The following is a 26047-nucleotide window of genomic DNA, read 5'->3' as shown; positions in this document are numbered from 1 at the left end:
TGGCCCAGTCATTAACATTTAAACCACCCTTGGGGGTAAAGGGGCTAACACCACAGGTAGATGAAAATGAGAGGCCTTTTTGTGGGCACTGAGGATTGAACAGCGGCACCCTTAGGCTATGTGCACACGGTGCGGATTCTGCTGCGTTTCCGCAGCGGTTTTGGCCCTGCGGAAACGCAGCAGTTGCGCAGACCAAGTACAGTACAATTAAACCATATGGGTTTTCAAAAACGCTGTGCTGACGGTGCGGTTTTTTCCGCACGGTTTACAAACCGCAGCATGTCAATTGTTTGGGCGGTTTCCACAGCTGTTTCACACCTTTAACATAGTAGAGGTGTGAAACCGTAGGTCACTTTACTTGTGGTTCCGTGCGGAAAAAAACGCAGGTGAATCTGCAACGTGTGCACATAGCCTTATATGAGCGCATTCCTACATGCACACTAGTCACTGTTGTGAAACTCTGACAGGACAGACAGGAGCAGAACCGTCACAGGCCTCACTTCCCGCCCTCCCATGCAGTTTGCTCTCCGGGATGCTGGACTGCGTGCCGTCCATCTACCGGCTCCAGGACTTGGTATTCGCGCTGGTCGGAACCGCCGCCTTCCTTTTGGACCTGGGCTCGGATGTGTGGAGTACAGTGCGCTACTACAAGACGGGGGACACGGCCTGGGCAGCCGTGTATATCGGCCTGTACGCCCTGTCTTCCTTCATGCTACAGCTCCTCAGCTGGGGCTGGTACTGGGTGGACCGGCAGGACTCGGAGCTAGAGCCGGACACGGCACCGGAGCCCAGTGATACAGGCAGCGCTGCACAGAACTGTGGCGGGACCGACTATGTGGGGCGTTCTAGTATACCGGCCAACGGGAACATGAAGCGCTGCAGTAACGCCAGCCCAGCACCCCCGGGGGAAGCCGTCCATGTCACCGGCACGGGTCCCGCTACCGCAGAAGTGGGCGACACCAGCGTAGGACGCTCTGCGACATTCAACCCCCCTGAGCCAAGTGACAGGACTGCGAGCCCCTGCTGTGCCGACCCCAGTGCTGCCAGCCGCCAGGCCGAGCTGGTGGAGGGGCGCTTCTGGACCTCCAGCTTCATCCTGCGGCCTTCCTGCCTCGCCGCCCTGCACCTCCTGCAGCTGGGGTACCCTCTCCGGTAAGCCGTGTTGACCCCACTGTCCATGTAGGGGGGTGGGACTCTTGGCACAGATTGTCAGGAGACTAAGTAAGGGTAGGTGCACACGCTGCAGAATGCTCTGCGGATTTGGCCGCGAGGATTTTGTAAAATCCGCAGGTAAATCTGCAGGTCAAAAGACTTGTGGTTTACCTGCGGATTGCTCTGCGGTTTATCACCTCTACAATGGAGGAGATGGTAAACCGCAGCGGAATCCGCAGAAAGAATTGACATGTTTAGAAACCGCAGCAAATCCATGTGGAAAAATCTGCACTGCGGTTTTTGATATCCATAGGATTTTATGGTACTGTACACCGCGGATTCGCAGCAGAATCCGCAGTGTGTGCACATACCCTAAGGCTATGTGCACACGCTGCGGATTCACCTGCGGGTTTTCCAGAGCGGTACCGCAGGTAAAGTGACCTGCGGTTTTCCCCTGTGGTTTCACACCTCTACTATGTTAAAGGTGTGAAACCGCAGCGCAATCCGCAGAAATAATTGACATGCTGCGGTTTATAAACCACAGCAAAACCGCGTGGAAAAAACCGCAGCGTGAGCACAGCGGTTTTTAAAACCCATAGGGTAACGTGGTACTGTACCATGTCTGTGGAACTGCTGCAGTTCCGCAGGGCCAAAAAGGCTGCGGAACCGCAGCAGAATCCGCAGCGTGCGCACATAGCCTAAGGGGCGGGGTGTGCTGCCTTAAAGACGACGACGAGGCTGGAGTTGGCTTCTTATTCTGTGTATTTATTTTACAGGTTTAACAACAAAAATCAGAGCAATAACCTACAATGCAGAGAGCTGCCCTGATGTCACCACACTGAAAAGCGGCTCCAAAAATGATAAGACTGGCGCAAAACTGGGCAGCAAAGTGATCTCACAATGCAGACACATAGATGGTGATGCCCCACATCTAATCCTGCCACTCCAGCCTGGCCCAAATGGGTTGTGGGCATCAGAACTGGCGTCAAAGTGGGTATATGGGCAATTCTCACAAGTCTGAATAAGTAACTGGTGTTGTTAAAGGGTTGAATAACCTTGGGACCACTGGTTTTACAGCACCAGCACAAAACAAGAAAGCTCACATCAAAATTGATTACTTAGCAAAAAAAATCTGACATTAAAGTTAGCAAATTGCAACTTTCTACTGACTTGAATAAGGTAATGGTGTGGTTAAAGGGGTTGTCAGTACATAAGTTGCAAGTCTGCAGTAACTCTGACTACAGAAAAATAAAGCCCAACACTCCCGTATTCGATACACAAGCAGGATCTTATAGAGTAACGTGTGACAAGCTTATATTCATACTGTCACTACAGACTTGTGAATCCTCACATCATGCTCACTGTGAGCATTCTTCTGTGCCAGCGCCAGGAGCCGTGGTTGTGATGAAGAAGTTGGTTCAACTTTGAAACGCGTTGAGAATAAACCACATGATCCCTCATCATGTCCTGTGGATTTCTTGAATCTATCACAGCAGCACAGACTGCTTACTCTTAGGGTGTGTGCACATGCTGCAGATTCGCAGCGGTTTTGGTCTAGTACCTTTAAAATCAATGAAAAATGAAAACCGCAGTGCAGACAGTGCGGATTTTTCCGCACAGTGTTGTGAACTCCCTTGCTCGGATTTCTGAGCCGAAGCTCCCTCTGGTGGTTACTGAGAGTAGTGGAGCTGGGCAGGTGGATGGAGGTTCTCCACCTGACGATGATAACTGGGAATCTGGGATTGCTGGCTGGGTGCATATAATAGAGCTGTCTACTCTTGAAGGTTGCTGGTGATTTTTTTCTTCTGTGTGCATTTGGAGCTCTTTTGTCCCCTGCCTGATCTGCATGTTCAGCTAAGTGATTATTTTCCTAATCTTTTGCATCTAATCTGGTTGTGTTTTTTTTTTTTTTTTTTGCTTTCTGTTTTGCTGCTGGGTTCAATGTGCTCCCTGTGATCTCAGGTTTTTTTGTATTTCAGAAGTGTTGGACTTTTTCAGAGTTTTGTATGTGATTGCAGACAGTATCTTTTTCTGTACTGTCCTGTCTAGACAGCTTGGGCCCCACCGTTTGCTCAGTCTGTTCTCTGCCTGTGTTTGTGTTTCATCTTGTCTCACCGACAATATATGTTTGGGGGCTGTCTATTCTTCGGGGGATCTACTCCGGGGCAGTTTAGATTTCATCTTTCTGTCTTTAGGCTTAGTTAGTCCTCCGGCTGTGACAAAGCATCTAGGGTATCGTAGGAACGCTCCACGGCTACTGCTAGTTGTGCGGATAGGATCAGGGGTCTGCAATCCACATAGTTACCAACCTCTATGGTCTTCTGATGGCTTAGCCTGTTCCTCCCATCCTCCTCGGTGACCCATTCTAAACAGAATCACCAGCCTAACCGCAGACTCTAGGGTACTCAAAAGAAGGAAAGAATTGTAAAAAAAAAAAAAAGTGTCAATATTTTTTTAAATATGTTTTTTCCTCTTTTTCTTTGGGGCCGTAGGAGGATTTTTTCTTTAATGGAGTCTAAGCAATTATCCGATCGTGTTGAGCAGCTCGCTGCTGAAGTGCGGGGAATTTCTGCCTATCTCGCGCAATCATCTATAGAACCAAAGATCCCTATACTCCTGATGTTTTCTGGGGATCGGTCTAAATTTTTGAATTTCAAGAATAACTGTAAACTATTTCTTGCCTTGAAGCCTAATTCATCGGGGAGCTCGGTGTAGCAGGTTAAAATTGTCATCTCACTGCTGCGTGGCGATCCCCATGATTGGGCTTTTTCTGACACCTGGAGATCCTATTCTGGCTAATGTGGATGCGTTTTTTCAGGCCCTGGAGTTGTATGATGAACCTAATACTATTGATCAAGCTGAGAAGACCTTATTGGCATTGAACCAGGGTCAGGATGCTGCCAGAAGTTCTGAAAGTGGGCGGTCCTTACTAAATGGAATGATCATGCCCTAGCAGCTCTCTTTCGGAAAGGTCTGGCAGAAACCGTAAAAGATATTATGGTGGGATTTCCTGTCCCCTCTTGTCTTAACGACTCCATGTCATTAGCCATTCAAATTGATCAACGTTTACACGTGAACGTAAAAGTACGCGAGAGGCGTTGCCGCCTTTTGAACAAACTTCTGAACCCATGCAATGTGATAGGGTTCTGTCTAGGACGCAACGTCAAGAGTTTAGAAGGCGTAATAAGTTATGCTTCTTTTGTGGGGACGCCTCTCGTTATTTCTGTCTGCCCTAAACGAGAAAAAAGGTTTGCTCACGCATTTGCGGTGGGCAGTGTACAGCCTAAGTTCCTGTTGGCAGTTACCTTGATCTGCTCCTTGTCTACTTTTTCTGCTAAGGCCTTTGTGGATTCAGGAGCAGCTTTGAATCTGAAGGATCTTGACTTTGCCAAGCGTTGTGGTTTCCCCATGGTGCCCCTAAGAACCCCTATTCCCTTGAGGGGGATTGATGCTACCCCTTTTGGCAGAGAATAAACCCCAGTTTTGGACCCAGGTGGTAATGCGGGTCGCCCCGGACCATCAAGAGAATTGTAAATGTTTAGTGTTGCACAATTTACATGATACTATTGTACTGGGTTTTCCTTGGTTGCAAACCCATAATCCTGTTTTAGATTGGAAATCTCTGTCTGTGGTGAGTTGGGGTTGTCAATGTGTTCTTAGTAACACACCTGTTTTCTCCACCTCTCCCCAGTCTCAAGACGTTCCTGACTATTTGGCTAAGTTTTCTGATGTATTTAAAAGGAGAGATACAGGGCGCATCCACTGTGTGAAATCCGTATAAAACAATTAAATTTGTGGAACAGTAGGGAAGGTGCTCACCTATTAGGGTTGTGAGGAAGTCACAATACCCATGAACGCTTGAGAAGCAGCAGCAAGTCTGCACAGGGTCCTAGGACAGAATTGCAGAAATGACGTGGAAGTGCAATAAGGACTGCGCTTGTTTCTGGTAGAGTAAAGGGTTCTTTATTCAGCCAACGCGTTTCCTGAGACTGCTGGCTCACTTCATCAGGGCAGATGAAGTGAGCCAGCAGGCTCAGGAAACGCGTTGGCTGAATAAAGAACCCTTTACTCTACCAGAAGCAAGCGCAGTCCTTATTGCACTTCCACGTCATTTCTGCAATTCTGATGTATTTAGTGAGGGTAAGGCCGCGTCTTTGCCTCCTCATAGGAGTTATGACTACGCAATTGAGTTAATGCCCGGTTGTAAATTTCCCAATGGTCGGCTTTTCAACTTATTTGTACCTGAACATGGTGCTATGCGATCTTATATCAAGGAATCATTGGAGAAGGGTTATATCAGACCATCCTCTTCGCCTTTGGGTGCTGGTTTTTTCTTTGTGGCCAAAAAAGATGGCTCATTAAGGCCATGTATTGACTATCGTTCCCTTAAGAAGATCACTGTTAAATATTAGTACCCGTTACCCCTGATTTCTGATTTATTTTCCAGAGTTAAAAGTGCTCTTTGGTTTACCAAACTTGACCTCAGGTGGGCGTATAATCTTATTCGCATCAAGCACGCGGATGAATGGAAGACGGCGTTTAATACTCCGGAGAGACATTTTGAGTACCTGGTGATGCCTTTTGGGCTCACTAATGCCCCTTCCGTCTTCCAATCTTTTATGAACGATATTTTACGGGACCTCGTGGATAGGTTTTTGATCATTTATCTGGATGATATTTTGATTTTTTTCCAGTGATTGGGATTCTCATGTGGAACATGTCCGGACTGTGTTCCGGGTTTGAGGGAAAATACTCTGTATGTTAAGGGATCGAAATGTCTTTTTGGTGTACAGAGGATTTTGTTTTTGGGATTCATTTTTTCCCCGTCTGCTATTGAAATGGACCCGGCCAAGGTACAGGCCATTTATGATTGGGTTCAGCCCACTTCTCTGAAGGCTCTTCAGAAGTTTTTGGGTTTTGCTAATTTTTACCATAAATTTATAAGTAATTTTTCTGGTATTGTTAAACCCTTGACGGATTTGACCAAAAAGGGCGCTGATGGGGTAAATTGGTCTCCAGAGGCAGTCTCGGCATTTCAGGAGCTTAAGCAGAGATTTAATTCTGCTCCGGTTTTACGGGAACCTGATGTTTCACTCGTCAGGTGGGGAGATGGATGCTTCTGAGATTGGTGCAGGAGCGGTTTTATCTCAAAGAGATCCGGTAACTTCTAAAATGAATCCCTGTGCCTTCATTTCTCGAAAATTTTCTCCATCTGAATGTAACTATGACGTGGGGAATCGGGAATTATTGGCCATCAAGTGGGCATTTGAAGAGTGAAGACATTGGTTGGCGGGAGCTAGACATCAAGTTGTGGTCCTCACCGATCACAAGAATTTGATTTATCTTGAATCAGCCAAGCGCTTGAATCCTAGACAGGCTAGGTGTGCCTCGTTTTTCACGCGTTTTAATTTTGTGGTCTCCTTTCTTCCGTGCACTAAGAATCTTAAGGTGGACGCCCTTTCTAGGAGTTTCTTTGCGGATTCTCTTGACGTGACCGAGCCTACGACCATTCTAAATGAGGGTGTAGTTCTTTCCGCTATCTCTCCTGATTTGAGACGTGCCCTGGATGAATTTCAGGAGGTGTGGTGTAGTGACCACTGTGTCCGCTAGGGGGCTCTGTGTGGATATCCGAGGAGAGGAGATGAATGGCAGAGTCATGAATGACCATTATGTATCTCAAGGTGGGTGGCCTTGAGATGGAGACTGATGTGTGTGTTGATCAGCAGTGATACTGCTGACGTGTTGTGTCAATGTGTAAGGGAGAAGTCTCCAGGTGAATGGGGAGATGGGCGGACCCAGTTACCTACAAACCCACCCAGGGTGTGTGTCTAAGAACGCTGTTGCAAAGTGTGTGTGAAGGGTTCAAGGACTTGTGATGACTCTGTGGGCGTGGCTACGGACCATATAAGGTGGCCAGGGTAGGTCACATGTGGTGAAGGCAGGGACCTGGTTGGTCCATTGTGAAAGGTCCCGCTGGGAGATGTCTCCTGGCTAACAGCATGTGTAATGGCTGCATGTGCCTGGTGATTCCCGGGAGGGAATGGATGTCTGCAGCATGGAGAAACAGCCATGAGGAAACCCGGACGTGGGTGAGATACCACAGGGAGGGCAGAGAGAAGCTCTGTCAAGGACGCTATGCTGATATGAACTTTGTTGCTTTGGTTTATACTGCATAAATAAACCGCAAGGACTATAATGGTTTTATGGAAAAGCCGTGCCGGATCTGGTTTTGTGGTGGCTAAGCGAGTGATCCCCTATGTGAATGACAGCGCTACCTCACAGAGGATAAACCTGAACGATGCACTATGGGGAAATTGTATGTTCCTTACCAGTGGATGAAAAGAGTAATGTCTGAAAGTCATTGCTCTGTGTTGGCTGGTCATCCAGGTATCTTTGGTACCAGAGATTTTGTGAGTCGGTCTTTTTGTTGGCCTGCCTTATCTCGTGATGTCAGGAATTTTGTGCAGTTCTGTGGGACTTGTTCTCGGTCTAAGCCCTGTTCTCGTGCTAGTGGTTTGTTGATGCCTCTGCCGGTGCCCAGGAGGCCGTGGACCCATATCTCAATGGATTTTATCTCTGATCTCCCTGTCTCTCAGAGAATGACTGTTATTTGGGTGATCTGTGATAGATTTTCTAAGATGGTCCATCTTGTACCACTCCCATAGTTGCCATCTTCTTCTGAGTTGGTGCCCTTGTTTTTACAACAAGTGGTTCGTTTGCATGGGATTCCTGAGAACATTGTGTCGGACAGAGGGGTCCAGTTTGTTTCCAGATTTTGGAGGGCTTTTTGTTCCAAACTGGGAATTCAGTTGTATTTCTCCTCTGCATTTCATCCTCAGACCAATGGGCAGACTGAGAGAACAAACCAGATGTTGGAGTCCTATTTGAGATGTTTCATATCTGCTGATCAGGATGATTGTGCTAAACAATAGGGCTAGCTCTGCCACTTTAATGTCTCCTTTCTTTTGTAACTTTGGGTTTCATCCTCGATTTTCTTCGGGGCAGGCAGAAGCTTCTGCTGTTAAAAATTGTTACAAATTGGCTGTTTGCCAATTTGATGCCAGTTTGGATGTCTAGAACACATTTGGGCCAAGCTGCAGTGACCTGAATTGGTTGCAGGGCATCACCATCTGTGTAATGGCAGTGTGAAATCAGTGGCTCAAAATCATTTAACCCCTGAAAAGTTACTAATTCAAATAGTTAAAATCGACTGTGCCCAGAAACTTTTTGGACCAGGGTGTAGTGTCCTGAAATAAATGTGTAGCATCGATCTGTGTGTCTGCATTGTGAGATTAGTGGCCCAAAGTCTTTTAACCTTTCAATAATACCCTTCAGTGATCATTTTTGTAGCTGCTTTTAAGTGTATTCACATGAGGGCATCTTGCTGCATGGTATTTTATTATTTTGATTGTTAAACCTGTAAAAAAAATAAAATAAAAATTGCCAAATAAGTAACTTCAGCCTTGAATGAGAAACTGGACGAATAGGAAACCAACTTCAGCATTGTGTGACACACTGGCCTATTGGTGCTCCACTTGCATTGCATACCTGAGGGAGTCTTATGAGGAGTTCCATAACAGAAGATGAGAATATTACTCTTTTGCTTTGTTCAATCTCATCCTCATCCGGGCATGTGAGGAGAAATAATGGACTGTGGACCCTTTTTCAGGTGAACATGGGACCTCCAATGATATCGCATTCATTACTGAATCGCAGGGCAACTCGTTATCTTAGGCTCCCTTCACGCGTCGGTGTCTCCGGTACGTGTGGAGAGTTTTCCAAAAATATTGGAGACACTTGCACACCTGTTAGGCTAAGTGCACACGTAGTTTTTTGCCCTGCGGATTTTTCAGCGCAGAATTGAAGAAATCCGCAGGTCAAATGACCTGCATTTTTCCTGTGGATTTCTTCCGGTTTTTGTGCGGTTTCCCCTGCTGATTTCCCCCTGCGGATTTGGAGAATGGAGCAGGTGTAAAACTGCACAAAAGAAATGACATGCTGCATATTTTGAACCACAAGAAAACCGCGCGGAAAAATCTGCAGCGTCTGCACAGCGTTTTTTTTTCTATTGATTAACATGCTACTGTACATCACAATGCGGATATGCATCGTTTCTGCGCCGTAAAATCCGCTGGAAATCTGCATTGTGTAAACATGGCCTTATGACCTATGGGGCTGTGCACAAGTCTATGTAACCCACATGTATAAATATCCCATGTTTTTTTCCCAGCAGCAATGACAACAATAAATAAGGTGTGACATCCATGTGCGACGTACTGAAATAGAATGCTGAATAGAAATGACAGATGTTTAAGTGTTAAATAAGTCCAAAGATCTAGATAGATATCTGTGAGATATATACCGTAATTATTGTATTGCACAGTGTACTGTTCTTATATTACACTTATTAAAAAAAATTACTTGGGGTTCCCCTTATTTTTCATAGCCAGCAAAGGTAAAGCAGACAGCTCAGAGCTGATATTATCAGGCTGGGAAGGTTCATAGTTATTGGGCCCTTCCCAGCCTAAAAATACCAGCTTGCAGCCGCCCCAGAAGTGGCTTATCGAATTAGATGTGCTATTTCTGGCACTTTGCCTCGCTCTTCCCAATTGCCGTAGTGCGGTGGCAATCGGGGTAATGGTAGTTGGGGTTGATGTCCACTCTGGTTTGTCAAAAATCACATCTGACCTCAAGTCCTGGGGCTAGTAATGGAGCGGTATCTATCAGACTTACCCATTACAAAAAACAGTAACCAAAAAAATACACAAACACAAAAATACTTTATTTGAATCAACGCTCCCTGACACTTTTTTCCTGATTCGCCAATTTACTGAAAAAAAAAAAAAAAAAACCTCATGCGGGTTCACTGTAGTACTTGGAATCCACCAATTCCAATCCACCAGAAATGGAAACCTGAAAAACATATAAAGAGAAATATCAAGAAACTGTCCCTCGTTCACCAATGCATTTAAAAAAAAAAAACAAAAAAAAAACATTCCCACACAGGTACAATGTAGTGCAGCTTTCCCTGAATACGGCCCATGCGACTGTGGATAGCAGTCGTCGGGTACTGACGTCAATGCTCACGCTGTGCTCAGCGTGACCTGCCGTGGCTGATGAGCGTTGACTTCTGTACCCGACGACTGTGAATAGCAGTAACTTTACTGCTATTCACCAGGGCTGTGGAGTCGGTAAGCCAAACCTGCGACTCCGACTCCTCAATTTCCCTTACACCGACGCCAACTCCGACTCCGACATATATTGCTTATATTTAAGTGAAAAATTTATTGTAGTACAATGTGAACACCAGACATTTAATCATTTCTATGATCCAATAATCAAGATATTTAGGTAGAACATAATATATATTTATTGGAATACAACTTTAGAACACAAAAAACTGTAATAAATTGTAAATATGTAATACACTGTATAATATCGATTACATATATACAGTACAGACCAAAAGTTTGGACACACCTTCTCATTCAAAAGTTTTCTTTATTTTCATGACTATGAAAACTGTAGATTCACTCTGAAGGCATCAAAACTATGAATTACATGTGGAATTATATAATTAACAAAAAAAGTGTGAAACAACTGAAAACATGTCTTATAATCTAGTTTCTTCAAAGTAGCCACCGTTTGCTTTGATTACTGCTTTGCACACTCTTGGCATTCTCTTGATGAGATTCAAGAGGTGGTCACCGGAAATTGTCTTCCAACAGTCTTGAAGGAGTTTCCAGAGATGCTTAGCACTTGTTGGCCCTTTTGCCTTCACTCTGCGGTCCAGCTCACCCCAAACCATCTCGATTGGGTTCAGGTCTGGTGACTGTGGAGGCCAGGTCATCTGGTGTAGCACCCCATCACTCTCCTTCTTGGTCAAATAGCCCTTACACAGCCTGGAGGTGTGTTTGGGGTCATTGTTCTGTTGAAAAATAAATGATGGTCCAACTAAACACAAACCGGATGGAATAGCATGCCACTGCAAGATGCTGTGGTAGCCATGCTGGTTCAGTATGCCTTCAATTTTGAATAAATCCCCAACAGTGTCACCAGCAAAGCACCCCCACACTATCACACCTCCTCCATGCTTCACGGTGGGAACCAGGCACATAGTCCATCCGTTCACCTTTTCTGCGTCGCACAAAGACACGGTGGTTGGAACCAAAGATCTCAAATTTGGACTCATCAGACCAAAGCACAGATTTCCACTGGTCTAATGTCCATTCCTTGTGTTCTTTAGCTCAACAAGTCTCTTCTGCTTGTTGCCTGTCCTTAGCAGTGGTTTCCTAGCAGCTATTTTACCATGAAGGCCTGCTGCACAAAGTGTCCTCTTAACAGTTGTTGTAGAGATGTGTCTGCTGCTAGAACTCTGTGTGGCATTGACCTGGTCTCTATTCTGAGCTGCTGTTAACCTGCGATTTCTGAGGCTGGTGACTAGGATGAACTTATCCTCCGCAGCAGAGGTGACTCTTGGTCTTCCTTTCCTGGGGCGGTCCTCATGAGAGCCAGTTTCTTTGTAGCGCTTGATGGTTTTTGCCACTGCACTTGGGGACACTTTCAAAGTTTTCCCAATTTTTCGGACTGACTGACCTTCATTTCTTAAAGTAATGATGGCCACTTGTTTTTCTTTACTTAGCTGCTTTTTTCTTGCCATAATACAAATTCTAACAGTCTATTCAGTAGGACTAGCACCTGTGTTTCCACCAGACTTCAGCACAACACAACTGATGGTCTCAACCCCATTTATAAGGCAAAAAAAATCCCACTTATTAAACCTGACAGGGCACACCTGTGAAGTGAAAACCATTTCCGGTGACTACCTCTTGAAGCTCATCAAGAGAATGCCAAGAGTGTGCAAAGCAGAAATCAAAGCAAAAGGTGGCTACTTTGAAGAACCTAGAATATAAGACATATTTTCAGTTGTTTCACACTTTTTTGCTAATTATATAATTCCACATGTGTTAATTCACAGTCTTGATGCCCTCAGAGTGAATCTACAATTTTCATAGTCATGAAAATAAAGAAAACTCTTTGAATGAGAAGGTGTGTCCAAACTTTTGGTCTGTACTGTGTATGTGTGTGTATATATATATATATATATATATATATATATATATATATATATATATATATATACACACACACGCTATGACTTATCTCAGCTAAGACAAAGCCTAGATCCACAGGCTACATTCACACTATGGGCGTAGCCAGGATCAAACCTGGGGGGGGGCAGAACCTCATGCTGTTCCGCAGAATTTCATACTGCACACCCCTACACTTGAAAATAAAGCCTGCACCTTAAGAAGATGTGGTGATGAATGCAGTCTATTTATTCCAACCATCAATTGATGTTTATGTGTTACTGAAGACGAGCAATGCCTGTCCTGGGTGTCCTTTCAAAAAACCGCATCACCTGAAAGGTTTTTGAGCTCATAGATAATGTTTTCAATAGCAAAAGCAGATTAGAAATCTGCTTTATCTGTATCCATATCATATCTGTACCAAAAAGAATGAAAGCCGGATAGCACACAGACTAAAGGCCCCGTCTCACTAAGCAATCTCGGTAGCGAGATCGCTGCTGAGTCACAACTTTAGTGACGTAACAGCGATCTCACCAGCGAGATCGCTGTGTGTGACAGCGATCAGCGAGCGGCCCCCCTGCCGGTATCGCTGATCGCTGCAAGAAATCTCTGGACATTTCTTTGGTCGCTGGTCTCCCGCTGGCCAGCACGCATCGCTGTGTGTGACAGGCGGGAGACCAGCGATCAGGTGTAAAAAAATAATAAAAAAAATAAAAAATATAGTTATTCTCACCTTCCGACGTCCTGTTCAGCCATCCTGCCTCTCTCCACGCTCCGGTCCCAGTGATCCTTTGCATGAATGACCGCGAGACTTTGTTATCCCGCGAGACCGTGACATCTCGCGGTCATTCGTGCAAAGGATCACTGGGACCGGAGCGTGGAGAGAGGCAGGATGGCTGAACGGGACGTCGGAAGGTGAGAATAACTATATTTTTTATTTTGATTCTATTTTTTACAGGATGGCAAGCGATGCTGGGCGCTCGGCATCGCTGTGCTGATCGTTGGTGAAGCTGTCTGTGTGACAGCTCACCAGCGATCACATAGCGACTTACCAGCGATCCTGACACCTTGATATCGGTGTCGGGATCGCTGGTAAGTCGCTTAGTGAGACGGGGCCTTAACACTCCTTTTAGTCTGTGTGCTATCCGGCTTTCATTCTTTTTGGTACAGATATGATATGGATACAGATAAAGCAGATTTCTAATCTGCTTTTGCTATTGAAAACATTATCTATGAGCTCAAAAACCTTTCAGGTCATGCGGTTTTTTGAAAAGCTGATCTGCTTTTGCAACTGAAAAACATATCCTCAAAAAACGCAGGAAAAACGCTGTGTGTGAATGTAGCCTTAGATCAGGAATAGAACAGTCATTTATAGGACATTTCATAACTTTCCCAAATTCCTATGAAAAAATATTCAGCACATTCTGCATTGAACTACTGTACCCAATTTATTATATATTTTAGGAGTCGGAGTTGGTCCATTTTATACCGACTTCAACTCCAACTCCATCAAAATGAGCACCGACTCCACGACTCCGACTCCACAGCCCTGCTATTCACAGTCGCCTGGACCGGACTCAGGGAAAGCTGCACTACATTTTATCTGCGTGGGAAGGTTTTTTTTTTTTTTCAAATGCATTGGTGAACGAGGGACAGTTTCTTGATTTTTGTCATGTTTTTCAGGTTTCAATTTCAGGACTGCATCTCATTTGGTGGACTATGGCAGACTTGCATGGCTTTTTTTTTTTAACCCCTTTACCCTCGAACCTTCATGGCCAGGCCAAATTTTACTATTCTGACCAGTGTCACTTTGAGGTCATAACTCTGGAACGCTACAACAGATCCCACTGATTCTAAGATTATTAAAGATCCTCTACCAATATGTAATAAATGTAATAATAATATTAGCAAATACCTCCAATAAGAAATATAGTATTTTTCTGATTTGCTAGCATCTCAGGACCCTAGGTATCCATGGTTACGACCACTAGCAACTAGCTAGCTGTCACTATATCAGTGGTCATAACCATGGATACCTGATGTCCTGCAATGCCTGCACATAAGGAAAGAGACATAACGAATTAGAAAAACTATACTGCATTTTTAATAATGATCCAATTTTAAACTGCTTGTTCTCACCACAAAGCTCTCCACAGTGCGACACTCCCCTACGTTTCCGCCCACATTTCTGTTTATTGACCTTATCCGCTTGTTACGCTCTGCAAGGGACTTCCGACTACCATCTGCACTAATCCGTACCTACCACTCCCGGCTCCAAGACTTCTCACAAGTTGCACCAATTCTGCGGAATGCTCTACCCCAAGAAATCAGGACTAACCACAACATATACAGTTTTAGGTGCTCACGAAAAACACATCTGTTTAGAGGGGCCTATCACGTTATCTAATCAAAGTCCTTATATATAATGAATAGATAAAGGCTACATGAGTTGGTCATCAGCTAGTATTTGTAGTGCTTTTGGATGTGATTGAGTTTGATGGAGAGTTATATTCAGAGAAAGTGATACTGTCTGGTGACTAGCTCATGCAGCCTTTATCTATCCCCATTCCCTTAAGATGTCGGGACTATCATTGTAAATAAGCACCTGTACTTTGTCACCCCCACCTGATTGTAAGCTCTTATGGGCAGCGCCGTCATTATCTTTGCATTAGTTATTGTATTAATTTCAACATTTCTTATGACTTGTATATGAACTGTTGAATTGTAAAGTGCTACAGAATATGTTGGCGAAATATAAATAAAGATTATTATATTACTAGCTGAAGAGCCCAGCGCTGCCTGGGCATAGTAACTAACTGTGGTTAGTTATAGCAAATTATAATTATCCTCCATCCCATAGTCCCGTGCCCATATACATATCCACGATCCCATAGGCCCGTGCCCATATACCCATCATACATATCCTCCATCCCATAGTCCCATGCCCATATACCCATCATACATATTCTCCATCCCATGCCCATATACCCATCATACATATTCTCCATCCCATAGTCCCATGCCCATATACCCATCATACATATTCGCCATCCCGTAGTTGAGTGTCCATATACCCATCACACATCCTTCATCTCATAGTCCCATGCCCATATACCCATCATACATATCCTCCATCCCATAGTCCCGTGCCCATATACCCATCATACATATCCGCCATCCCATAGTCCCGTGCCCATATACCCGTCATACATATCCTCCATCCAATAGTCCAGTGCCCATATACCCATCACACATCCTCCATCCCATAGTCCAGTGCCCATATACATATCCGCCATCCCATAGTCCCGTGCCCATATACCCATCACACATCCTCCATCCCATAGGCCCGTACCCATATACCCATCATACATATCCTCAATCCCATAGTCCCATACCCATCATACATATCCTCCATCCCATAGTCCCGTGCCCTAATACCCATCATACATATCCGCCATCCCATAGTCGAGTGCCCATATACCCATCACACGTCCTTCATCTCATAGTCTCATGCCCATATACCCATCATACATATCCTCCATCCCATAGTCCCGTGCCCATATACCCATCATACATATCCTCTATCCCATAGTCCAGTGCCCATATACCCATCACACATCCTCCATCCTATAGGGCCGTGCCCATATACCCATCATACACATCCTCCATCCCATAGTCCCGTGCCCATATACATATCCGCCATCCCATAGTCCCGTGCCCATATACCCATCACACATCCTCCATCCTATAGGGCCGTGCCCATATACCCATCATACACATCCTCCATCCCATAGTCCCGTGCCCATATACATATCCGCCATCCCATAGTCCCGTGCCCATATACCCATCACACATCCTCCATCCTATAGGGCCGTGCCCATATACCCATCATACATATCCTCCATCCCATAGTCCCATGCCCATATACCCATCATACATATCCTCCATCCCATAAGTCCCATGCCCATATACCCATCATACATATTCGCCATCCCATAGTCGAGTGCCCATATGCCCATCACACATCCTTCATCTCATAGTCCTATGCCCATATACCCATCGTACATATCCTCCATCCCATAGTCCAGTGCCCATATACCCATCATACATATCCTCCATCCCATAGTCAACCATTATGACATCATAATGAGCGGCGGGGCTTGCAACCTATGATGACATCAGCGTCACCATGGCAACCATTGTGACATCCTAATGAGGGGCGGGGCTTGATACGCACACACTGTTTCCCCATTATGCAAATAGGGGCATTATGACATCATAATGAGGGGCGGGGCTTGACACGTACACACTTTTTCCCCAGTATGTACAGTCATGGCCAAAGGTATTGACACCCCTGCAATTGTGTCAGATAATATTCAGTTTCTTCCTGAAAATGATTGCAAACACAAATTCTTTGGTATTATTATCTTCATTTAATTTGTCTTAAATGAAAAAACACAAAAGAGAATGAAGCAAAAAGCAAAACATTGATCATTTCACACAAAACTTCAAAAATGGGCCGGACAAAAGTATTGGCACCCTCAGCCTATTACATGGTTGCACAACCTTTAGCCAAAATAACTGCGACCAACTGCTTCCGGTAACCATCAATGAGTTTCTTACAATGCTCTGCTGGAATTTTAGACCATTCTTCTTTGGCAAACTACTCCAGGTCCCTGATATTTGAAGGGTGCCTTCTCCAAACTGCCATTTTTAGATCTCTCCACAGGTGTTCTATGGGATTCAGGTCTGGACTCATTGCTGGCCACCTTAGAAGTCTCCAGTGCTTTCTCTCAAACCATTTTCTAGTGCTTTTTGAAGTGTGTTTTGGGTTATTGTCCTGCTGGAAGACCCATGATCTCTGAGGTAGACCCAGCTTTCTCACACTGGGCCCTATATTATGCTGCAAAATTTGTTGGTAGTCTTATGACTTCATAATGCCAAGCACACGGTCAAGCAGTCCAGTGCCAGAGGCAGCAAAGCAACCCCAAAACATCAGGGAACCTCCGCCATGTTTGACTGTAGGGACCGTGTACTTTTCTTTGAATGCCTCTTTTTTCTCCTGTAAACTCTATGTTGATGCTTTTGCCCTAAAAGCTCTACTTTTGTCTCATCTGACCAGAGAACATTCTTCCAAAATGTTTTAGGCTTTTTCAGGTAAGTTTTGGCAATCTCCAGCCTGGCTTTTTTATGTCTCGGGGTAAGAAGTGGAGTCTTCCTGGGTCTCCTACCATACAATCCCTTTTCATTCAGATGCCGACGGATAGTACGGGTTGACACCGTTGTACCATTGGACTGCAGGGCAGCTTGAACTTGTTTGGATGTTAGTGGAGGTTCTTTATCCAACATCCGCACAATCTTGCATTGAAATCTCTTGTCAATTTTTCTTTTCCGGCCACATCTAGAGAGGTTAGCCACAGTGCCATGGGCTTTAAACTTCTTGATGACACTGCGCACGGTAGACACAGGAACATTCAGGTCTTTGTAGATGGACTTGTAGCCTTGATATTGCTCATGCTTCCTCACAATTTGGTTTCTCAAGTCCTCAGACAGTTCTTTGGTCTTCTTTCTTTTCTCCATGCTCAATGTGGTACACACAAGGACACAGGACAGAGGTTGAGTCAACTTTAATCCATGTCAACTGGCTGCAAGTGTGATTTAGTTATTGCCAACACCTGTTAGGTGCCACAGGTAAGTTATAGGTACTGTTAATTACACAAATTAGAGAAGCATCACATGATTTTTCGAACAGTGCCAATACTTTTGTCCACCCTCTTTGTTATGTTTGGTGTGGAATTATATCCAATTTGGCTTTAGGACAATTCTTTTTGTGTTTTTTCATTTAAGACAAAGTAAATGAAGATAATAATACCAAAGAATTTCTGTTTGCAATCATTTTCAGGAAGAAACTGAGTATTATCTGACAGAATTGCAGGGGTGTCAATACTTTTGGCCATGACTGTAGGTAGGGGCAAAATTGTTTGGTAAATTGGAACGCGCAGGGTTAAAATTTCGCCTCACAACACAGCTTAGGACGCTCTCGGGGTCCAGACGTGTGACTGTGCCAAATTTTGTGGCTGTAGCTGCGACGGTGCGGATGCCTATCCCGGACATACACACATACACACTTTGAGCTTTATATATTAGAATGGAGGTATTTGATTAATATTGTTACACCAACTTCGTATTGCGATAGGATCTTGGAGATGGGAATACCCCCTTAATTTGCGACATTGTACTTCATGATGGTTGTAAAATTTGTTCAATATGACTTGCGCTTATTTGGGAAAAAAATGGAAATTTGGCTAAAATTTTGAAAACTTTGTAATTTTCAAACTTTTCATTTGTATGCCCTGTACAGCAGTGGCATTTCCTCCAGTGAATTTAGTGAGATGGTGACCCAAGCAACTTAAAGGGAACCTGTCAGCAGGATTGTGCACAAGAACGTACAGACAGTGTCAGGCCAGCATAGTTACACTGAATAAAATGATACCTGGGTGATGAAATCCATCTTGTGATTGTTGTTTAATCTTTATTTTCAGTTTTGAGTTAATGATATGCTCGTGCTCCGAGGCGGGCTGTGACAGGGTCTTCATCTGATGCGGTGCTCTGTTTAGCTATTCGTAATGCAGACTGCTGACAGGTCACTAATCTCTCACTGACATGCCCCCTAGTTTACATAATATTATATATACATAATGGGGAAAAAAACCTTCTGCAGGCGCCAGCAGCATAATCATAGGTGTAATGTGCATATAATTATTATGGTTGAGGTTATCTTGATATTAAAAAAAAAAAAAAAAAAATTCCATATGAAAATGGCGCCCCCTGTGCCGTGGCAGCTATCGGTGTATATAGCGGTGATCAGATAGCTACTACTGCGCAGGCTCGACAGCGCAATCTAGGAGGAGGAAATTTTTTTTTTTTCTTTAGCAAGATAGCTGTTATTGGATCACCTCTATATACACCAATAGCTGCTATTGGCAGGCGCAGTGTACACCATTTTCAAATGTTTTTTTTTATCAGAGTAACTTCAAGCATATTAATTGTATACACAGTACATATGCGATTATGCTGCAGCGCAGGTGCCACGGCTGGCGACAGCCTGCAGAATGTGTATTTTTTTTTTTCCTTCAGTATGTACATACAGTTGTGCTCAAAACTTTACACATACCCCGGCAGAATTTGTGCTTTCTTGGCCTTTTTTCAGAGAATATGAATGATAACGCCAAAACTTTTTATCCACTCAAGGATAGTGCTTGGGTGAAGCCATTTATTGTCAAACTACTGTGTTTACTCTTTTTAAATCCTAATGACACCCCAAAACCATCAAAATGATCCTGATCAAAAGTTCACATACCCCATTTCTTAATACTGCCTATTGCCCCCTCTAACATCAATGACAGCTTGAAGTCTTTTGTGGTAGTTGTGGATGAGGTTCTATATTTTCTCAGATGGTAATGCTGCCCACTCTTCTTGGCAAAACGCCTCCAGTTCCTGTAAATTCCTGGGCTGTCTATCATGAACTGCGTACTTGAGATCTTCCCAGAGTGGCTGAATGATATTGACGTCAGGAGACTGAGATGTCCACTCCAGGACCTTCACTTTGTTCTGCTGTAACCAATAACAGGTCGACTTGGCCTTGTGTTTTGGATCCTTGTCATATTGGAACGTCCAAGTACATCACAATGTCTGATAAGGTAAGGAATAAACGGGCACCATCCACAATGTCAATCTAAGTGGGATCACCTAGTGCGTATAAATAAATTGACATGAAAACACATGAAGAGAAGAAAGTATATGCACACAAATAGGGATCACCACAAAAATAAGATAATCAAAAAATATCAATTTTATTTATGGACACAACAAACACTTTGTTTAAAAACAATTAAAAAGTCTGAACAAACAGACGCTGATAACAAAACAAAGACAATGGGTCATATTGATAAATAGTTAAATACTATGGGTCCCAAGACCAACCATTCAGTATAGTGTCAGGTATCTGCTAGTAATCATAACCTAGGGTCTATCAAACCAATTGTAATGGCAATCATGACCTTGAATCAAAGAGTTAACATACCATATTGTCAATAACTGCTATGGTTACATAGAGATTCTTCATATGCCATAAATAGAAAACTGAATACTCATCATGTTGCCAACACAAAATAATATATTAGCAAGCCCCTTTCCCTAGCATGATATCAACTGGTTTCTGAGGATAAACAAGCCACCGGGTAGGTTACATGGGACCCCCAAACCCACGCGTATCGACACAGTAATGTGTCTTTCTCAAGGTCACTTGACCAATTACATCCCAAGCGCAGCTTCCGGGCTAATGATTGCAAATTTGCCTCCAGCATTTGCTGATAACATGCTGCATTCATCTTTCCAGAGGTGTATCTAGGCTTTCTGGCACCCAGGGAAAGAAGTCGGTTCGGCGCCCCCCCCAGTACATAAGCGATTTCCAAACTTAGTCATGTACTGACGAGCTGCACTCCCTAATGATAATGTTCAATGAAAAACTGAAAGAAGCAGGATGAGAAGGTCGTCACAAGACCATAAGTATGCGATTTTCATAGTGAAGTGTCCATGTGATGACTACTGGAACCTGCAGAGCTGAATCCTGACATTGCAGCTTCTGAATTCTCACAACAAATGCACTGCACACTTAGGATTCTCCCGTACCGGTGGCAAGATGGCAAGAGTACACGGTCATGTCAGCACAAGTATGTGATTTATATACTTGTGTGGATGTGTCTGCACACATCCCATCACCCTAACTCCCCATATTGTGTCCACATAGATTTTTTCCATCGCTACGCATACTGTGTCCACATACATTTACCCGTTTGGCTCCCCATACTGTCTGCACCCATCCCCCACTCGCCATACTGTGCCTCCACCCATCCCCCATACTGTTTCCTCATACATGCCCTCATATATACACTCTTCATTTGTGTCCTCAAATCTCCCCACACACATAAGTATCCCCCATCCCCACTCCAAATCCTCCCACACATTAAATATCCCTACTCAAAATCCCCCCACACATTATGTTCCCTTATCCCCACTTATCCCTATAATGTCCTCAGGTTTCCCCCCATAATGTCCTCAGGTTTCCCCCCATAATGTCCTCAGGTTTCCCCCCATAATGTCCTCAGGTTTCCCCCCATAATGTCCTCAGGTCCCCCCATAATATCCTCAGGTTCCCCCATAATGTCCTCAGGTTTCTCCTTCCTCCCCCCCATAATATCCTCAGATTTCCCCCATAATGTCCTCAGGTTTCTCCTCCCCCCCCCCCCCATATGATCCTCATCTTTCTCCACCACACCACATGAATATGTCTGAACCATCCATGGCCTTGCTCCTCACACACTGTCTGGGCCCAATCTTCCCTTGCACTGACTCCATATAGCCGCTAGCGTCCGTCCCAAACCCCAACCATCCCTTCCTAGCCCCCAGAGCATGTCCTAATTTACATCAATAATCTTCTTCGGTGTCTTCAGCTCCATTACCCGTCTGGAGCACTTACCACCAACCACAACGCTGCCTGCCTCCCTGCCTGAGTCTTCGCCTCTGACGAACTGGCCGCTGGCGTGTGACGTCAGTAGCATGATCATGTGACCTGATCACGCTGCTGGTGCTTCATTGATGCGGAAGTGCCGGCGGCGGTGAGGCGCCGCTGGCGCTTACAGAACAACAAGTGATTTAGTGTCAGACAGAGTCACATGTATGTACTGTCACATGTATGTACTGGCGTCTGAAGATGCTAGTACACCGACGCGCAGCACATTCTCTGCGCCAGCTGTCAGTTTGACAGCCGGCTCAGTCAGAACGGGAGAATCATCTGAGTGTGGGGGCGGCAGAATGCCGCTGACGGGGAGTCTCGACTCTCCTCCTTGGACCGCTGCATCAGGCGGCCCGATGGCGCCCCCTGAGAGCTGCCCCCCCTGGATACGCCCCTGCATCTTTCCTTCAACTTTGACCAAGTTTCCTGTGCCTTTGTAGCTCACACATCCCCAAAAGATCAGAGATCCACCTCCGTGCTTTACAGTAGGAATGGTGTTCCTTTCATCATAGACCTTGTTGACCTCTCTCCATATGTAACATTTATGGTTGTAGCCATAAAGTTCAATTTTGGTCTCATCACTCAAAATTACCTTGTTCCAGAATTTTTCAGGCTTTTCTCTGTGCCGTTTTCTGTATTGTATTCGAGATACTTTGTGGCATTTGCGCAGTAATGGCTTTCTTCTCTCGACTTGGCCATGCAGACCATTTTTCTTCAAGTGCATCTTGAAACGGCCACACCACTAGTTTTCAGAGAGTCCGGTATTTTAGCTGATGTTATTTTTTCTTTGCATCCCGATCAATTTTCCTGGCAGTTGTGAACCAAATTCTTGTTGGTCTACCTGACCATGGTTTCGTTTTTACAGAGCCCATGATTTTCTATTTGTTAATCACAGTTTGAACGCTGCTGACTGACATTATCAATTCCTTGGATATCTTTTTGTATCCCTCTCATCTTTTATATCGTTCAACGACCTTTTCCTGTAGCTCCGATGACAATTCTTCTGCTCTCCCCATGACTCACAATCCAAAAACGTCAGTGGCTGGATGAAAGATGCAAGAGTCTGTCTGGATCCCAGAAACTCACTCAGCTTTTATGCACACACTGATTACAAGCGAACAGGTCACAGGTGAGTGTTACTTTTAGTAGCAGTTCAAACCCATTTATGTCAACTTGTGTGCATGTTATCAGGTCAAAAATAACCAGGTATGTGAACTTTTCATCAGGGTCATTTGGAAGTTTTTGGGTCGTCATTATGATATAAAAAGAGAAAACACAGTAGTTTGACAATAAATGGCTTCACCCAACTGCTAACCATAACCAAAGTTTTGATGTCATCATTCATATTCTCTGAAAAAATGCCAAGAAAGCAAAAATGTTGCCATGGTATGTAAACTTTTGAGCACAACTGTATAATATTCATTATGTAAACTAGGGGGCAGGTCACTAAGGGATCAGTGACCTGTCAGCAGTCTTCATTATGAATACCTAAGCAGAGCATCACATGAAGTGTCCCCCCCCCCCACACAGGCCACCCCCTAGCAGGAGAATACCATTAACTTAAAACTGAAAATAAAGATAAAACCACAAGACGGATTTCATAAACCAAGGTATTATTGTAATCCGTATAATGACGCTGACATGACACTGTCTGTAGGTTACTGAGCACAATCCTACTGACAGCTTCCCTTTAAAGTATACAGTGGGTACGGAAAGTATTCAGACCCCTTTAAATTTTTGACTCTTTGTTTCATTGCAGCCATTTGGCAAATTCAAAAAAGTTCATTTTTTCTCATTGTACACTCTGCACCCCATTTTGACTGAAAAAAAAAAAAAAGCAAATGTAGACATTTTTGCAACTTTATTAAAAAAGAAAAACTGAAATATCACATGGTCATAAGTATTTAGACCCTTTGCTCAGTACTGAGTAGAAGCACCCTTTTGAGCTAGTATAGCTATGAGTCTTCTTGGGAATAATGCAACAAGTTTTTCACACTTGGATTTGGGGATCCTCTGACATTCTTCTTTGCAGATCCTCTCCAGTTCCGTCAGGTTGGATGGTGAACGTTGGTGGACAGCCATTTTCAGGTCTCTCCAGAGATGTTCGATTGGGTTTAGGTCAGGGCTCTGGCTGGGCCAGCCAAGAATGGTCACAGAGTTGTTCTGAAGCCACTGCTTTATTTTAGCTATGTGCTTAGGGTCATTGTCTTGTTAGAGGTGAACCTTCGGCCAAGTCTGAGGTCCAGAGCACTCTGGAAGAGGTTTTCATCCAGTGTATCTTTGTACTTGGCCGCATTCATGTTTCCTTCAATTGCAGCCAGTCGTCCTTTCCCTCCAGCTGAAAAACATCCCCACAGCATGGTGCACCATGTTTCACTGTTGGGATTGTATTGGGCAGGTGATGAGCGGTGCCTGGTTTTCTCCACACATACCGCTTAGAATTTTAACCAAAAAGTTCTATCTTCGTCTCATCAGACCAGAGGATCTTATTTCTCATAGTCTGGGAGTCCTTCATGTGTGTTTTAGCAAACTCTATGCGGGCTTTCATTTATCTGGCACTGAAGAGAGGCTACCATCTGGCCACTCTGCCATAAAGGCCTGACTGATGGAGGGTTGCAGTGATAGTTGACTTTGTGGAACTTTCTCCAATCTCCCTACTGCATCTGTGGAGCTCAGCCACAGTGATCTTGGGGTTCTTCTTTACCTCTCTCACCAAGGCTCTTCTCTCATGATTGCTCAGCTTGGCTGGATGAGCAGGTCTAGGAATACTTCCGGTGGTCCCAAACTTCTTTCATTTAAGGATTATGGAGGCTCTTAGAAACCTTGAGTACTGCAGAAATTCCTTTGCAACCTTGGCCAGATCTGTACATAGACAGAATTGTGACACTGATGTTCTTGGCCAGTTCCTTTGACCTCATGATTCTCATTTGGTCTGGCATTCACTGTGAGCTGTGATGTCTTATATAGACAGGTGGGTGCCTTTCCAATCAAGTCCTATCAGTTTAATTAGGCACAGTTGGACTCCAGTGGAGTAGAACCATCTCATAGTAACATAGTTATTAAGGTTGAAGGGAGACTTTAAGTCAACCCATATCCTGTCCTAACCTGCCCTAACATGTTGATCCAGAGGAAGGCAAAAAAACCCCATGTGGTAAACAGTAAGCTTCACAATGGGGAAAAAAATTCCTTCCCGACTTCAAATACGGCAATCAGACTAGCTCCCTGGATCAAGGCAATATTAAGGAAACTAGTGTATATACCCTCTAATATTATACTTTACAAGAATGGCATCAAGTTCCTTCTTAAATTTTAGTAGGGAATCACTCATTACAACATCTTATGGCAGAGAGTTCCATAGTCTCACTGCTCTTACAGTAAAGAATCCGCGTCTGTGAGTATGCTTAAACCTTCTTTCCTCCAGACGTAGCGGATGCCCCCTTGTCCCCGTCACAGGTCTAAGAGTAAAAAGATCATTAGAAAGGTCTTTGTATTGTCCCCGCATATATTTATACATTGTAATAAGATCACCCCTAAGCCTTAGATTCTCCAAACTAACCCCAAGTGTAATAAACTGTCTTGATATTACAGACCCCCTAGTTTCCTAATAACCTTGGTCGCTCTTCTCTGCACCCGTTCAGCTATGTCTTTCTTATACACCGGAGACCAGAACTGTACACAGTATTCTAAGTGTGGTCGCATTAGTGACTTATATAGAGGTAAAATTATGTTCTCCTCATGAGCATCTATGCCTCTTTTAATGCATCCCATTATTTTATTTGCCTTTGCAGCAGCTGCCTGACACTGGACACTAAATGTGAGTTTGTCGTCCACCCATACACCCAGGTCCTTTTCAGTGACAGTTTTGCCTAGTGTTTTACAATTAAGCACATAATTATACATCTTATTCGTTCTACCCAACTGCATGACCTTACATTTATCCCCATTAAAGCTCATTTGCCATTTATCAGCCCAAGCTTCTAGTTTACATAAATCCTCCTGTAATATAAAATTGTCCTCCTCTGTATTGATTACCCTGCAGAGTTTAGTGTCATCTGCAAATATTGAAATTCTACTCTCTATCCTCCCTACAAGGTCATTAATAATCTCAAGGAGGATCACAAGAAAATGGACAGAATGTGACTTAAATATGAGTGTCTGAGCAAAGGGTCTGAATACTTATGACCATGTGATATTTCAGTTTTTCTTTTTTACTAAATTTGCAAAAATTTCT

General features: G+C 44.2%; 1 protein-coding gene across 3 annotated transcripts in view; it reads left to right on the top strand.

Moving 5' to 3' along the window:
* Positions 1-434: 434 nt before the first annotated feature.
* XKR8 (XK related 8) overlaps positions 435-26047 on the top strand; it is a 334294-nt gene continuing 308681 nt past the window's right edge. The window contains exon 1 of one of the 3 annotated variants that reach the window (XM_073564568.1): positions 435-1152. In XM_073564568.1, coding sequence (XP_073420669.1) covers positions 533-1152 — 620 coding nt within the window. In that variant the 5' untranslated portion in view covers positions 435-532. The remainder of the gene's footprint in view (positions 1153-26047) is intronic. The other 2 variants (XM_073564572.1, XM_073564573.1) reach the window with 2 other exon arrangements.

Source organism: Dendrobates tinctorius, unplaced genomic scaffold (assembly GCF_039654945.1).
Source record: "Dendrobates tinctorius isolate UK_male_01 unplaced genomic scaffold, ASM3965494v1 ptg000015l, whole genome shotgun sequence".
Taxonomy (NCBI): domain Eukaryota; kingdom Metazoa; phylum Chordata; class Amphibia; order Anura; family Dendrobatidae; genus Dendrobates; species Dendrobates tinctorius.
This window is presented reverse-complemented; position numbering and strand designations above follow the sequence as displayed.